Source organism: Mesocricetus auratus, unplaced genomic scaffold (assembly GCF_017639785.1).
Source record: "Mesocricetus auratus isolate SY011 unplaced genomic scaffold, BCM_Maur_2.0 Super-Scaffold_100048, whole genome shotgun sequence".
Lineage (NCBI taxonomy): Eukaryota > Metazoa > Chordata > Mammalia > Rodentia > Cricetidae > Mesocricetus > Mesocricetus auratus.
This window is the reverse complement of record NW_024429225.1, coordinates 2,489,174-2,502,179: the sequence shown is the minus strand read 5'-3', so window position 1 is coordinate 2,502,179 and position 13,006 is coordinate 2,489,174. Positions and strand designations below refer to the sequence as shown.

The window sequence follows — 13,006 nt, the reverse complement described above, 5'->3', positions numbered from 1 at the left end:
GATGTACTAGGAAATTAAATGTTCTCCTGTTTGAGGGTCATTAAACTGCTTCCACTTTTTCACTATTATAAGTGGTATAAAGCATTCATGGATTAATGTTTACTTGCATGTCTGGTTATTGCTTGGAGGTGTTAAGTCTGAACTCCAGGTTGCTGACACAGTGATTGTGTATTAAGGGTATTGGTAATTACCAAATCACCTTTTCTCAAGGATGGCACTAGTCATGGCTCTGCGGAGTCCTTACTTTGAAATTTGAATTTTAAACTTAATTTCTAAGCATGAAAGAAAGTGCATTTTTATTTTGCATATGCTCGATGACTTCTCGGATCTGACAGGATTGCTAGTGTGTGTTTTTTATGAGTTCCTATCTGCTGCTGCACCATTGCAAGTTAACTTGGCTGCAATATATAATTGTGTTTGCTAGTGCTCTGGTATCAACTATTCCACAGAGATTTTAAATTTTTTGCTCTTTCTTAAAAATAGAGTTTTAAAGCTACAGATACTGCCCTATACTTTAAAGCTGTATGTATTATTGATATTCATACACATAGGTAATTTTGGACACACTTTTGTTTTTTGTAGGGACAGACGGCAGTCTTCCTTAGTGTGGCTTTTCACTGGGATGCTTTGTGTTTATTCGCTATTCTTTGCTTGGAGAGCAAATTTAGATCTTTCAAAACCACTTTTCATGGGTGTGGTAAGTTTTACCTTGATAGACTTTTTAAACAGTAAATTTGTGAAGATTGAACAAATTTGCCTTTCATGAACTTTGTCAAAGGACAAACTATTTAAGAAACAGTAAATATATTCTGTGTATAATATATACATATACACACACACTCACACACACACACACACACACACACACACACACACACACAATCCCAGCACTTGGGAGGCTGAGGCAGGAGGATCAGGAGATTACGGCCAGTGTTTGTTACATAGTGAGTTTGAGACCACCCTGAGAGCCACATGAGCTCCTGTCTCAAACAAGCAAGCAAACAAGTAAAGTGTATAGTTAACAGAGTAGTTAAATAGACAAAAATAAACCCAAGATAGACTTAATAATTTTGTGTCTGCGCTCTTACAAATATAAAAACAACTGCATTTTGTCTGGAATTCCTTTTAGAATAGCAAAAGAAATATTTGTTAAGCAGAAGGGGAAGGGAGCTCCTACCCTGTCTTCTGAAGCCTGTGCAAACAAGCATGATTCTTATATTTTTTTCTGGCAGTTGTCTCTGTGACTGAGATAAGGATTTTTGTTTTTATTTTGTTTTGTTTGAGACAAGGTCTTTTTATAACCCAGTCTTTCTATAGTGCATGGTTCTCAACTTTCCTAATGCTATGACCCTTTAATACAGTTCCTTATGTTTTTCTGACTGCCAACTATAAAATTACTTGTGGCTACTTCATAATTTTGATTTTGCTACTGTCATGAGTCGTAATGTAAATATCTGATATGCAGGATATCTGATACGTGACCCCTGTGAAAGGGTCATTTGAAACCCAGGGGGTCCTGATCCACAGGTTGAGAACTGCTGCTGTAGTGAATTCACTGTCTTCCTGCCTCAGTTTCCCGAGTGCCAGGGCCACGGTCAGAGCCACCTTCCCGGCTTCTGTAGTTCTCACACTAGAAACTATAGATGTGAAGTAGTCCCGTTTTGAAAGCTGATCCCAATTGGTCCTTTGTGTGTATGGTCATGAAACCTAATGACTGATGCTCTTCTTGACTAAGCTTTGAACCAAGCGAGAGAGAAGATAAGCTGCTCCAAGCTGGTGGGTGATCACCTTTATCTGAGGAAGCTGTGGCTGGAGAGTGTAACGTGTTCCTGTGAGCAGGGGAGCTTAGACAGACAGGGTTAGCAACCAGTCACAAGCAGTGCTACACACCATTCGGCCTTACCAACTGGAGCCTCCTGTGGACCACTCACCTGCAGTAGAAACAGGAAGACGAGGGCTGTGTTGGCCTGGTGGAAGCTGCCAGTCTTCTCATCAGATTAGTTCTCTTCATCCTACAAAAAGACATCAGGGAGGTGTGTGGGGAAGGCAGGTGTTTCTCCCTAGAGTAAAGCCAGAGCATTTCTCTATCTTTTTCGCCTGCATTGCTGGAGCAGAGATGAAGCCTGTAGTTCTGAGGTGACTATGCAGGCACATGCCAAATTAGGAAGGAGAATCACTGGAAATTGGAAAATAAACTGACCTAGAAGAGAAGTGAATTCACTAGGCCTAATGACAATAGGTATAAGTAGCTACGGGAGAGTGATAAATGTTTTTTAAGCTATGTAAGTTCCGACTGATCACTTAAGCCTGTCAGCTGGCCATACTGTCTGCATGTCTCCTTCCCAGGTGGAACGATTCTGGATGCAGAGCAATGCGGTCGTGTCTGTTCTCGCTGGCCTCGGTCTGGCCACACTTGTGTCGGAGACTAACCGAGTGCTGAACTGCAATGGGACTCAGTATCTGGAGTGGCTGTCAGCAACTCTTTTTGTAGCTTATCAAATATACTCAAATTACAGGTAACAACATATAGTTCTTTTCTGAAAAGTAGTACTTAACACTAGAGATATTTGCTGAAGTGGATTCTAGGACTTCCGTTCCTCCTCTGATTTCTAGAGTCAGTGAAAACAGCTGGGTGGGATGCCCGGCTGTAAAGCTGTGACGTTTGTCACGCCTCTGGCAGCGGTGTGGATCAAGGCCATCGTAAGCGAGTGGAAGTCATGCATAGAGACCATGTATTTACCTCTAAGAGCTAGAGAAATACACTGAAGAATCTAGATATATGTAAAATTTCATAATTAAGATACCCTTAGATGGAAAATTAAAAGACTTGGGGTTCTTGTGTATCCCTTTATGTTCCAAAATTTTCATCTTTTGAGTAATACTTGACCGTTTTCTAATTAACCATGTAGTAGAGAGTATTCATCATTTTGAAGTTAAGGTCTAAAAATTAACTATCACAGACTATAAGTATTATAGTGTTTTTTCAAATTTTTAAAATAATCTTATAATGAAAATCTCAGAGTAAACAAAAAGTTTTTCAATTATTAAATGACAGTTCATTTATTTATAGCAGTATCAAGTTACAAAAGTAAAAGAGCAAGCCCTTTAAATGATGTTATAGTGATTTTGACTAGTACTATTTTAAGAGATTAAATTTTTGTCATGCAACTTAGCTTTTTAAAACTAATTTTTGCTGGGCATGGTAGCACATGCTTTTAATATTAGCACTCGGTAGGCTGAAGCAGGTGCATCTCTGTGAGTTCCAGGGCAGGCGGAGCTACATAGTTAAACCCCTGTCTCTAAATTAATTAATTAGTTAATTCTTTAGGTTAACATGCGAGGAGTACACTTCATTTAGCATCTTCCAGTATGCACCGTTGCATTTTATTCTCATGTTCCCTTCCCCATCGGGTAGGTTTCCTTTCTGTTATCCTCTCTATTTTCACCTTCCTTAAGAACTACCTGCAGGGAGCCGGGAGAGAGGGGAGGGGAGGGAGAGGCAACTGGGATTGGAATGTAAAAAATAAACTAATTTAAAAAAAACGAAAAAAAGAACTACCCACATGACCCCATTTTTAGTCTTGTGACTTGCAAACACACACACAAGTATATGTTCTTGCATACATAGACATTTATACATATGCATGTGCATAGATACATAGATGTACATACATATATATGTACATACATACACATAATTTTAAATCTTGGATCCACATATAAGAGAAAACTATAGTATTTGTCTTTCTGGGTGTGACTATTTAGCTATCATAGTAATTTACAGTTGCATCCATTCTCTTGAAAATGTCATGATTTGGTAGTTATTGCTGTATAAAATGCCAGTGTATATGTATACCATCTTTTGATTATCTGCTTACATGTTGATGAATTACGCTGCTTCCTGACTAGTGTCCACAGTCAGGACACTACAAACACGGATGCATAAGCATGTCTCTTGTAATCGTATGGAAGCCTTTAGATCATAGTGAAGAGTGGTGTAGCTGAGTAGTACAGTACTCTTTTCCTTTGTGGCTGCACAAGCTTGCTTTTCGAGCACTGAGTAAGGATTCCTTGCATCCTTGCTGTCTGTTGTTTGTTTTCTTAGTGGTAGCAATGCTGATTGGAGTGAGCTGGAATGTCTAAACAGTTTTAATTTGCACTCCCCTTGTGGCGAAGGACATGAGACCTGTTTTCAAGTAATTGGCTGTTCTGTGATGTTTTACTCTTTTGGCTCTTTAGTCTTTTGGGGGGACCCATCACCCAGCTCCCAATTAAATCACACAGGGAAGCTTATTCTTAGTTAAGAATGCCCAGCCTTAGCTTGACTTGTTTCCTGCCAGCTTTTCTAACTTAAATTATCCTGGCTAACTTTGGCCTCTGGACTTTTTCCTTTTCTTTTTTTTTTTTTTTTTTTGGTTTTACGAGACAGGGTTTCTCTGTATTGTTTCGGAGGCTATCGGCCCAGCCCGGCCTCGAACTCACAGCGATCCGCCTGCCTCTGCCTCCCAAGTGTTGGGATTAAAGGTGTGCGCCACCACCGCCCAGCTGACTTTTTCCTTTTCTTACTTTTGGTTTACTCCTCGGCTGGCAGTGTAGCTGGGTGGCTGGCCCCTGATGTCCTTCCTCCTCCTCCTCTGTCTACTTCTCTTCCTCCTCATGGCGTCTCCTCTTTCTCCTGCTGCTTATGCTCTCCGCCTGCCAGCCCCGCCTGTCCTTTCTCCTGCCTTGATATCGGCCGTTCAGCACTTTGTTAGACCATCAGGTGTTTTAGACAGGCAAAGAATCACAGCTTCACAGAGTTAAACAAAAGTCACACATCTTTACATCGTTAAACAAATGTTCCAGAGCATAAACAAATGTAGCATACCTTAAAATAATATTCTACAGCAATTGGCCATTTGCATTTCTTTTGAACACGATGCATTCCATTTATTCACCCATATATTGATTGTTGTTCTTGTCTGTCTGTTGTGTTACTCCCCGTCCAATGTGTAGTTGGTGATGATTGTTTTTCCGTTCTGACGGTTGCTTCCTTGGCTGTGCAGAAGCTTCTTAATTTCATGTAATTCCACCTGTCACCTCTTGGGATTATTTCCTGTGCTAATGGATCTTGTTCAGAAAATCCTTGCCTATGCCTGTATTGTGAAGTCTTAAGTCCTATATAAAGGGCTTTGTGTGTGTGTGTGTGTGTGTGTGTGTGTGTGTGTGTGTGTAGGATAAGAAATATGGATCTAGTTTAATACAGAGATCTAGTTTTTCCAGCATCATTTGCTAAGCAAACTATCTTTTTTCAAATTGTTTTTGACAGGTTTGTCAAAATCTGGTGGCTGTAACAGTGTGGATTTTTTTTCTGGATCTTCTTTCTACTACTGATCTACTTGTCTGTTTTTATTCTAGTACCGTGTTTTGTTTTGTTTTGACTGTGGCTCAGTAATGTAGTATGAGACCCATATTGTGATGGGATCAACACTGTTCTTTCTGCCTAGGTCTGTGCTTCTGTATGGATTTTAGTGCCTTAATTTTGTGAAGAAGACATTAGGGTTCTGATAGGAATTATGCAGAATCAATTAGTTGTTTTAGGTACTATTGCCATTTCCACTATATTAATTCTGCCTAATCATGAACATGGGAGATCTTTCCATCTTCTAGTATCTTCTTGAAGTTCATCAGTGACTTAAACTCTTTACAGGTCTCTTACCTTCTTGATTAGGTTTTTTCCTAGATATTTTTCAAAAAGATTGTGAATGGGAATTTTTTTTCACTGATTCTTTCTCTGCAAGTTCATTATTGGCATATAGAAAACTGGTAGTGTTGATATTCAGATTTTGTATCTGATACTTGGCTGAAGTGCTTATCAGGTCTAAGTTTTCTGGTAGAATTAAGATCCTTTAAATAAAGGATTATGTTGTCTGCAAATAGGAATAAATTGACTTCTTTCTTCCTATTTGTATGCCTTTTATTTGTTTATTTGTTATCTTCCTGCTCTAGCTAAGACTTCGAGAATTATATTGAATAAGACTGGAGAGGAAATAGTAGGCTCCCTTGTCTTGTAGGTTTTAGAGGAAACTCCCTCACTTTCGCCCCACTCACTATAATATTGCCTACAGGCTTGTCACACATAGCCCTTAGTATGTTGAGGTATGTTCCTCCTATTCTTAATGACTTCGTGACTTTTGTTATAGAGAAGTGTTGAGCATTGATGAAGACTTTGTGCATCAATTAAATTAAGATGCACAGAACATCTTAAGATTATTATTAAGATGATCATACAATTTCTGTCCCTGTCTTTATGTGCTAAATTAGACTTGCTGATTTGTGTATGTTGGAACAGTCTTAATCTCTAGGGTTAAAACAACTCCGCCATGGCATGTGATTTTCTTAACGTGTTCTTGAATTCAATTTCTAAGAATTTAAAAGATTTATAATTTTATTTTAAATTTTGTATATGTGGGGAGAAATGCATGTGAGTGCAGGTATCCACAGACACCAGAGATACTGGATCACCCTGATGCTAAAGCTATAGGGCTTTGTGAGCCCCCGTTGTGGGTGCTAGGTACCAAATTCGGCTCTGCTGGAGAGCAGTGTGTGCTCTTTACTAAGCCAGTTTCCAAAAAACTTATTCGGAACTCTTGTATCCTTAGTCGCCAGGGAAATTGCTCTGTGGTTTCTTCTGCTGTGTCCTTATCTGGTTTTAGTTTGGTAGCACTCACTCCATTTCTGTCTTATAGAACAGTTTAAGGAACATTGGTTGTTAAACATTTGATAGAATTCCGCCAATTAATTCATATAGACATATGAGAGTAGGATTTTTATTAATGTTTCAATCTCAGCATTTTTATGGGCCTACCTAAGTTTATGTACTCTTGATTTAATTTTGGTAGTTCATATATGCCTGAGAATTTTATCTATCTATTCTAGATTTTCTAATTTTTTAAAAACAAGTTTTCAAAGTAGTCCATGATGGTTCTCTGAGTTCAATTGGGATCTGAGGAAATCTTCCTCTTTTCGGTTCTGATAATATTAATTTCAGCCAGTCAGTCACTGCCTCTTGGTTGGTTTGTTTAGGGGTTGGTCAGTCATTATATAAAGGTTCTGATAATTGTGCTTTCATTTTTATTTGGTTCCAGGAACTCTTCATTTCCACCCTGACTTTTTTAAATGACTCACTGTTCATTAAAGAGTATAATTAATGTTCCGTCTCCACATGTTTGTGGCTTCTGTAATTTTTCTTGTATCGATTTCTGGTTTTATTATACTGTGATTTGGTGTATGTAAGGGTTTTTGTTATTTTGTGTTTGTTAAGTCTGGTTTATGGTCTAGATTATGACCTGTTTTGGAGAAACTTCCATAAGTTGCTGAGATGAATATGCATCCTGTTTTTGTTGCCATATATCTGTTAAGTCCATTTGGTCTGTGATGTAGTTTACCTGTGACATTTCTTGTTGGTTTGTATTTTGGATGACCTGTCTAGCAGTGACAGAAGGATATTGAAATCACCTAGTGTCGATATCTCTGAACTTTTACGTCCATGAAGCTAGTTTTTGAAATCGGGACTGCTCCCAGCATCTGATGCCTGTGTATTTACAGTTTTCATTTTGTTGATTTTGTTGTTCTCTGTTAGTCGTCAGTAGCCGTCCTTACCTCTTCTGGGTAATCTGGGGTTGGAGTTCACTTATTGAACATCAGGGCAGCTGTGCTAGCTTTGTCTTTGTCTTTGCCTTTGTCTTTTAGTGCTTCCATTTGCTTCCACCCACTGGCTTTGTCTGTGGGTGTCTTACAGTGTGTCTTCTGTCACTGTGCACAGTGTCATTGAAGTGTCTTCTCCCGACTGTTTGGCAGTCATGAACCACATTAGTTTGTGCTTGCCTTGAAATTTCTTCATCTCTCCTTCAATTTATTTATTTATTTATTTTGTTTGGTTGTTTTGTTTTGTTTTGTTTTTTTACTTGGTGGTCGGTTGCTTGGTTTTTTTGAGACAGGGTTTCTCTGTATATCCCTGGCTGTCCTGGAACTTACTTTACAAGACCAGGCTGGCCTTGAACTCAGAGATCTACCTACCTCTGCTTCCCAAGTGTTAGGATTAAAGGTGTATGCTGCCACCACTTCCTTTGGATTTTTTCGGTTTTTGTTTTGTTTTGTTTTGTTTTCCACCATCAGTTTTAAAGGACACCTTTGCTGTATATAGCAGTTTTACTTTAGGAACTTAAAAGCTATCATCCTGTGCTTTCCTGGCTTTGGGACTGTTGATGGAAGATCTGGTGTTTCTGCTGGTTCTCCCTTTATGGGTGAGTTGGTGTGTTCCCTTTACATCTGTTTTTCCTCCTTTGCTTCAGTTTGGACATCCTGCCTTATCATGTGTTTAAGAGTGTCTTCTTCAGCCATGTGTACATGGGTTCTTAATGCTTCTTGCTTTAGGAAACATTCCGCTATAATTTTATCAAATAGGTTTTCTGTGTCTTTAGTGTTTTATTTCATCTCCTTCTAGCTTGTGGGTTCTTAGATTTTTACCTCTTGATTATATCCCAGAGTTTGTGGATATGATGGTCATGTTTGCTTATTTTTTCCCTTATTGATATTTGAATGCCAGATTTCATGACCCTTGACGTCTCTTTCTGAGTACTGCTTTGACTTGGGCATATCTGCTGCTGATGCTCCCGCATGCTTCCATTTGATACATTAACTTTCCCCTTCCGACCCTCAGCTTGCTTCCGTTCACCACCTGTCAGTCTGTTTTCTGCTGGATTTTTCTCCCATGTTGCTTGTTTCTTATCCTTTTGGTTTACTTTTTTCCTCTGTGTTGCTAACTTTCCTCTCTAGGATTGGATTAAATTTTCTGCTTGTTGGGAATCTCCTTTTAGATCATCATTGTAACCAGAAAAAAATCGAAATATTTACCTGGAATTTCACCTATCTCAGTATGTTTGAGTTCACTGGTGGAGGAATTATGATCTTTTGTGGGGTCATGTTTCTTGCATTTCTGCAATGGATTTCTATGGCTATTGTTTTGGATATCTCTTCTGGATATGAGGGAGGATCTTATTGAGAAACCTACTCTTGAAGGCTCAATATTCAGTGCCACTTAGTGAGGAGGCAACAAATTGCTATAGCAGCAATATCATCAAACCATACAGAATATGTGAATACATTTAATAATTGCTAAGTCCACTACAGCATTACCAGTTACCACAGACTTGAAAATGGCAAAACTTTGAAAAATGGACAATAAAGTAAAGTTATTTAGAATAATGGTGGAAATAGTAAAGGAAGGAACTCAAGAAGAGAAGAGGGAAAGGGCAGGGCAGGAGTAAATGGAGGAAGAAAGAGGAGGAGGAGTGGAGAAGAGAATTGTGGGAGAAGAGAAGGGGAAACGGCAGCGGGGTTTCCTCAGTACCAGAGAGGCTCAGACAGAAGCCAGACAAGTGAGAGAAAGGATGAACACAGAAGAGAATGCTTTTGTTTTGTTTGAGACATGGTTTCTTTATGTAGCCCCAGCTGTCCTGGGACTCACAGAGATCCACCTGCCTCTGTCTCCTGAGTGCTGGGATTAAAGGTGTGTGCTGGCTGAAAACGTTTTGAAAGCTAGTAATGTAAACAGAGGAAGAGAGAAAGGAGATAAAAAAAAAAAGCTAAGAAAGAGAAAATGTGTTGCCCCCAGTAGAAAAATATGTAAACAAAATTATATGAATGCTTAAAGGAGGATAACAAAGAAAAACATTTATTTTTAAATCGTTTCTTTAAAAATATTTTAATTGCGTTATATTTTATTTACTTCAAATTGGGAGGCGGTGGGCGGGCCGCAGGGAAGTGTGAAGGTTAGAGGACAGCGAATCTTCCATCATATCTTACAGTCCCAGGGGTCAGACTCAGGTCACCAGGCTTGGCAGCAAGTCCTTTACCCTCTGAGCCATCCTGCCATCATGTGAAAAAGGTTTGAAACTTCTGAAACTACAGTAAAGATCCTGCTAAATGTGTAGGGAAAAAAAAAAAAAGAAAAGAAAAGAACCGAGGGGGCTGGGGGTAAGGTGTGCTACAACAGCTTCTTTTGGTCCTTGAGAATCGGAGGCGTCTACTTATGCATGGGTCAGGAGCCGTTTGAACTTGTGGCTCCTGTGGCTCCTCACTTATGCCGTGGAGGAGTCTGTGTTGAACAAGTTGTCCAATGTCCACCAGAGCCGTCCTCACCGCAGCCATTTCCCTTCTCTGTGTACTAGGGCCCTCTGCTGGCCACCCTGGGCTTTGCGTTCTGTGTGCTGGGAAGAGTCCCTCACCTGATCCTCCCTAGATGATGGGGCTGGAGGCTGGAGTGTCTCCCATGTGTCTTGTTGGGACGCAGCCCTGGCACTGACGTGAACACAGGCGTATCGTCCTGCTTTCACGGCCTTGTGAGCTTGCGTCCCCTGCTGGGCGGGTACAGCTGTGGGTGTCATGTTCACCCCTGGAACCTGAGTTCTCAGACCCTACAGCAATGAAAAGGATAGGCGGCTGCAGATCTTGACCTCCCTGACACCTCAGACTCGGAACTGTCCAACTCCGGGGAAACTGTTGCTGGGTTCCCCCCATGACGCGGTGTGCCCACTCCCAGACCCCCCCCCTCCGCCCCCCAACCGCCCCCCCAGCCTGAGTCCTGAGCTGCCTGCCGTTTATTCCCCTCCTGTTGTCAGTGTCCGTCTGTCCCTCCTATTCTCCACAACAGCCTCTCTCGCCTTCTCTCACCCACAGGCTGTGGCAGGTCAGATGAAGTCTCCTGACCAGGGGATGTTCCGTGACCTGTAGCCCACAGAGTGGCTCAATTTTCAGAATGGGCAAAGTGGGGTTTTTCTTCTTGGCTGACTAGTTTTCTGGGGGAATTACAGTCTTAGTAAAACCCCACTCCTGGACTCGAGGCTCAGGAGAGCTGTGGGCCTTCCTGAGGCGGGCTACCAGGTTGTGCCCGGCTTACCTTTGGAAGTCCCTCAGGCAGAGCCGCCCCACGTCAGGTGCCGAGTGGCAGAATTGGCCCCGGCTCTTGAGTGCTGGCGTCTTTGCTTCTGTCCTTTCCCAATACGCTTCAACTTTCTTCGTAGGCTTTCGGAGCTCTTTCTCTGCCTCTGTCTTTGGATAAAGTCTGGTTTTGTTTTTGTTGTGATCTGACTCTCCCCTTCGCTGCCCCTCATAGACGTAGCCTCTAGTGTACCATCTTACACAAGACCCTGACCACCTCGCTTTCGACACTAAGTCTCTTCATCACCATTACTTGTGAGGTGGTCTACACATCCTATCAGTGGTCCCTAGGAGAAGTCACTAAGCCATGTGTGTCCCCACCTTACCCAACCCACCCTCAGCACCAGTGATGTGCGCACGCGGGGCAGTTGCTCTGGTTTTCTTTTATTTACCCCCGAGAATGAAATGAATAGCAAGTTTCCTGGTGACAAAATGTAAGCTAACACTAGCAAAGTAGAGGGTGTTCCTTGTAGGAGACAGTCATCACTGTATGCGTTGCAAGGCGGGGTGGGGCTCTTTGCCTTGTGATACCAACCTAGTGATTCTACTTAGCACCTCCTCAGCCCAGAAAAGAGGATGCTACAAAGACAAGGAGTTACAGTGTGTGTGTGTGTGTGTGTGTGTGTGTGTGTGTGTGTGTGTGTGTGTGTGTGTGTGTGTGTGTGTTTCGGTGCCTTTTCCTCCGATAGTCCTGTCTTCTTTCATATATTCTCTGGACGTACTCACCTCTCCTTTAGAAAGCCCACTTCCTTCTTGAGAAGAGCGGTGCTACAGTAGTTAGCGTTGGCAGGTCAGCTAGGGGGCCACAGACAGCTCGGCACATGCCAGTCAGTCTCCAGTGACTTCCTGACCCCCAGGGAGAGATGGGGGAGGTGGTGGGAAGCCTCGACACTGTACATGTCATAGTCACACGGGGCCACATTAGCTCTTGTCAGAAATATCAGGCTTCCTACTCTGCTTGTAGTTCTGACTATTCCTTTGGAGGAAATGGGATGAAGACGAAATCACCTTAATTCTACATAGTCAGAGAAACTACTTTGACAACTGAAATTGGACTACTTGGAGTTATGCAGGAAACAGACGGTCTGCTTCCCACGGACGTGCCTGTGGACTGGTGGAGGGAATGAGTTTCACATCTCCAGAAGAGCTGAGGTGATGCTGAGCATGGCTGCTCGCGCCTTTACTCAGGAAGCAGAGGCAGGCAGGTCTCTGAGGTCGAGGCCAGCCTGGTCTACAAATCCAGTTACAGAACAGCCAGACTTACCCAGAGAAGCCCTGGTCTCAAAACTAAACAAAAGACTGAGTTGATGAGCCGCTCTCCCACGGGGGTGCCTTCTCAGAGGGCAGCCGGTGGAGTGTAGCACTGAGTTGGGTGCCGAGGGAAAGCGTGGAGAAGAAGCCGGGCCGCTTAAAGTGGTGCACGTGTGCTGCTGTTAATTTGCTGAAAAAACTCTTTCCATTTAGCATTTGTGACCAAAGAACCAATAATGTGATCGATCAGTTTGCACGAAACCTTCTGGACTCCATGCCTCGGGATGCCATCATCTTACTCAGGGGAGACTTGCCAGGGAATTCTCTCCGTTACTTGCATTACTGTGAGGGGCTGAGGCCAGATGTTTCCCTAGTGGATCAAGAAGTAAGTATAAGAAAAATATGCTCAGCATAAAGCAACTTTAACCGCATCGTTCATGGTGGCCTATGCCTGTGACTTGTGAAACCAGTCTGAGCAAACAGTGTGATCCATCCACATAAACAGACAGATAAGCATTTTTAAAAAATATGGTTGGGTAAACTTTTCATAGTCATTCTTTTGTGTGGGGGGGTTTCTATGGGGAGAGGAGATAATTTTTTTCTTTTGACTAGGGTGACCTGCCTTGGCCTCCTAACTGCCAGGGTTACCAGTCTACACCACAGCTGTAGTCACTCAGGATGGCTAGATCACAGTCCTGTTTGTTTGTTTATCTGCAACCAGTTCACCAAGCAAATAACACTGAACACTGACCTACCTATGAGAATTAAATTAATT

The 13,006-nt window shown here is 41.9% G+C and overlaps 1 protein-coding gene across 2 annotated transcripts in view; it reads left to right on the top strand.

The window, feature by feature from the left end:
- The window catches only part of Tmem260 (transmembrane protein 260), a 63,595-nt gene that overhangs the window by 34,186 nt on the left and 16,403 nt on the right, over positions 1 to 13,006 (top strand). For both annotated transcript variants that reach the window (XM_021222779.2, XM_005085737.4), the window contains exons 9-11: positions 583 to 697; positions 2,347 to 2,516; positions 12,445 to 12,616. In XM_021222779.2, coding sequence (XP_021078438.1) covers positions 583 to 697; positions 2,347 to 2,516; positions 12,445 to 12,616 — 457 coding nt within the window. The remainder of the gene's footprint in view (positions 1 to 582; positions 698 to 2,346; positions 2,517 to 12,444; positions 12,617 to 13,006) is intronic.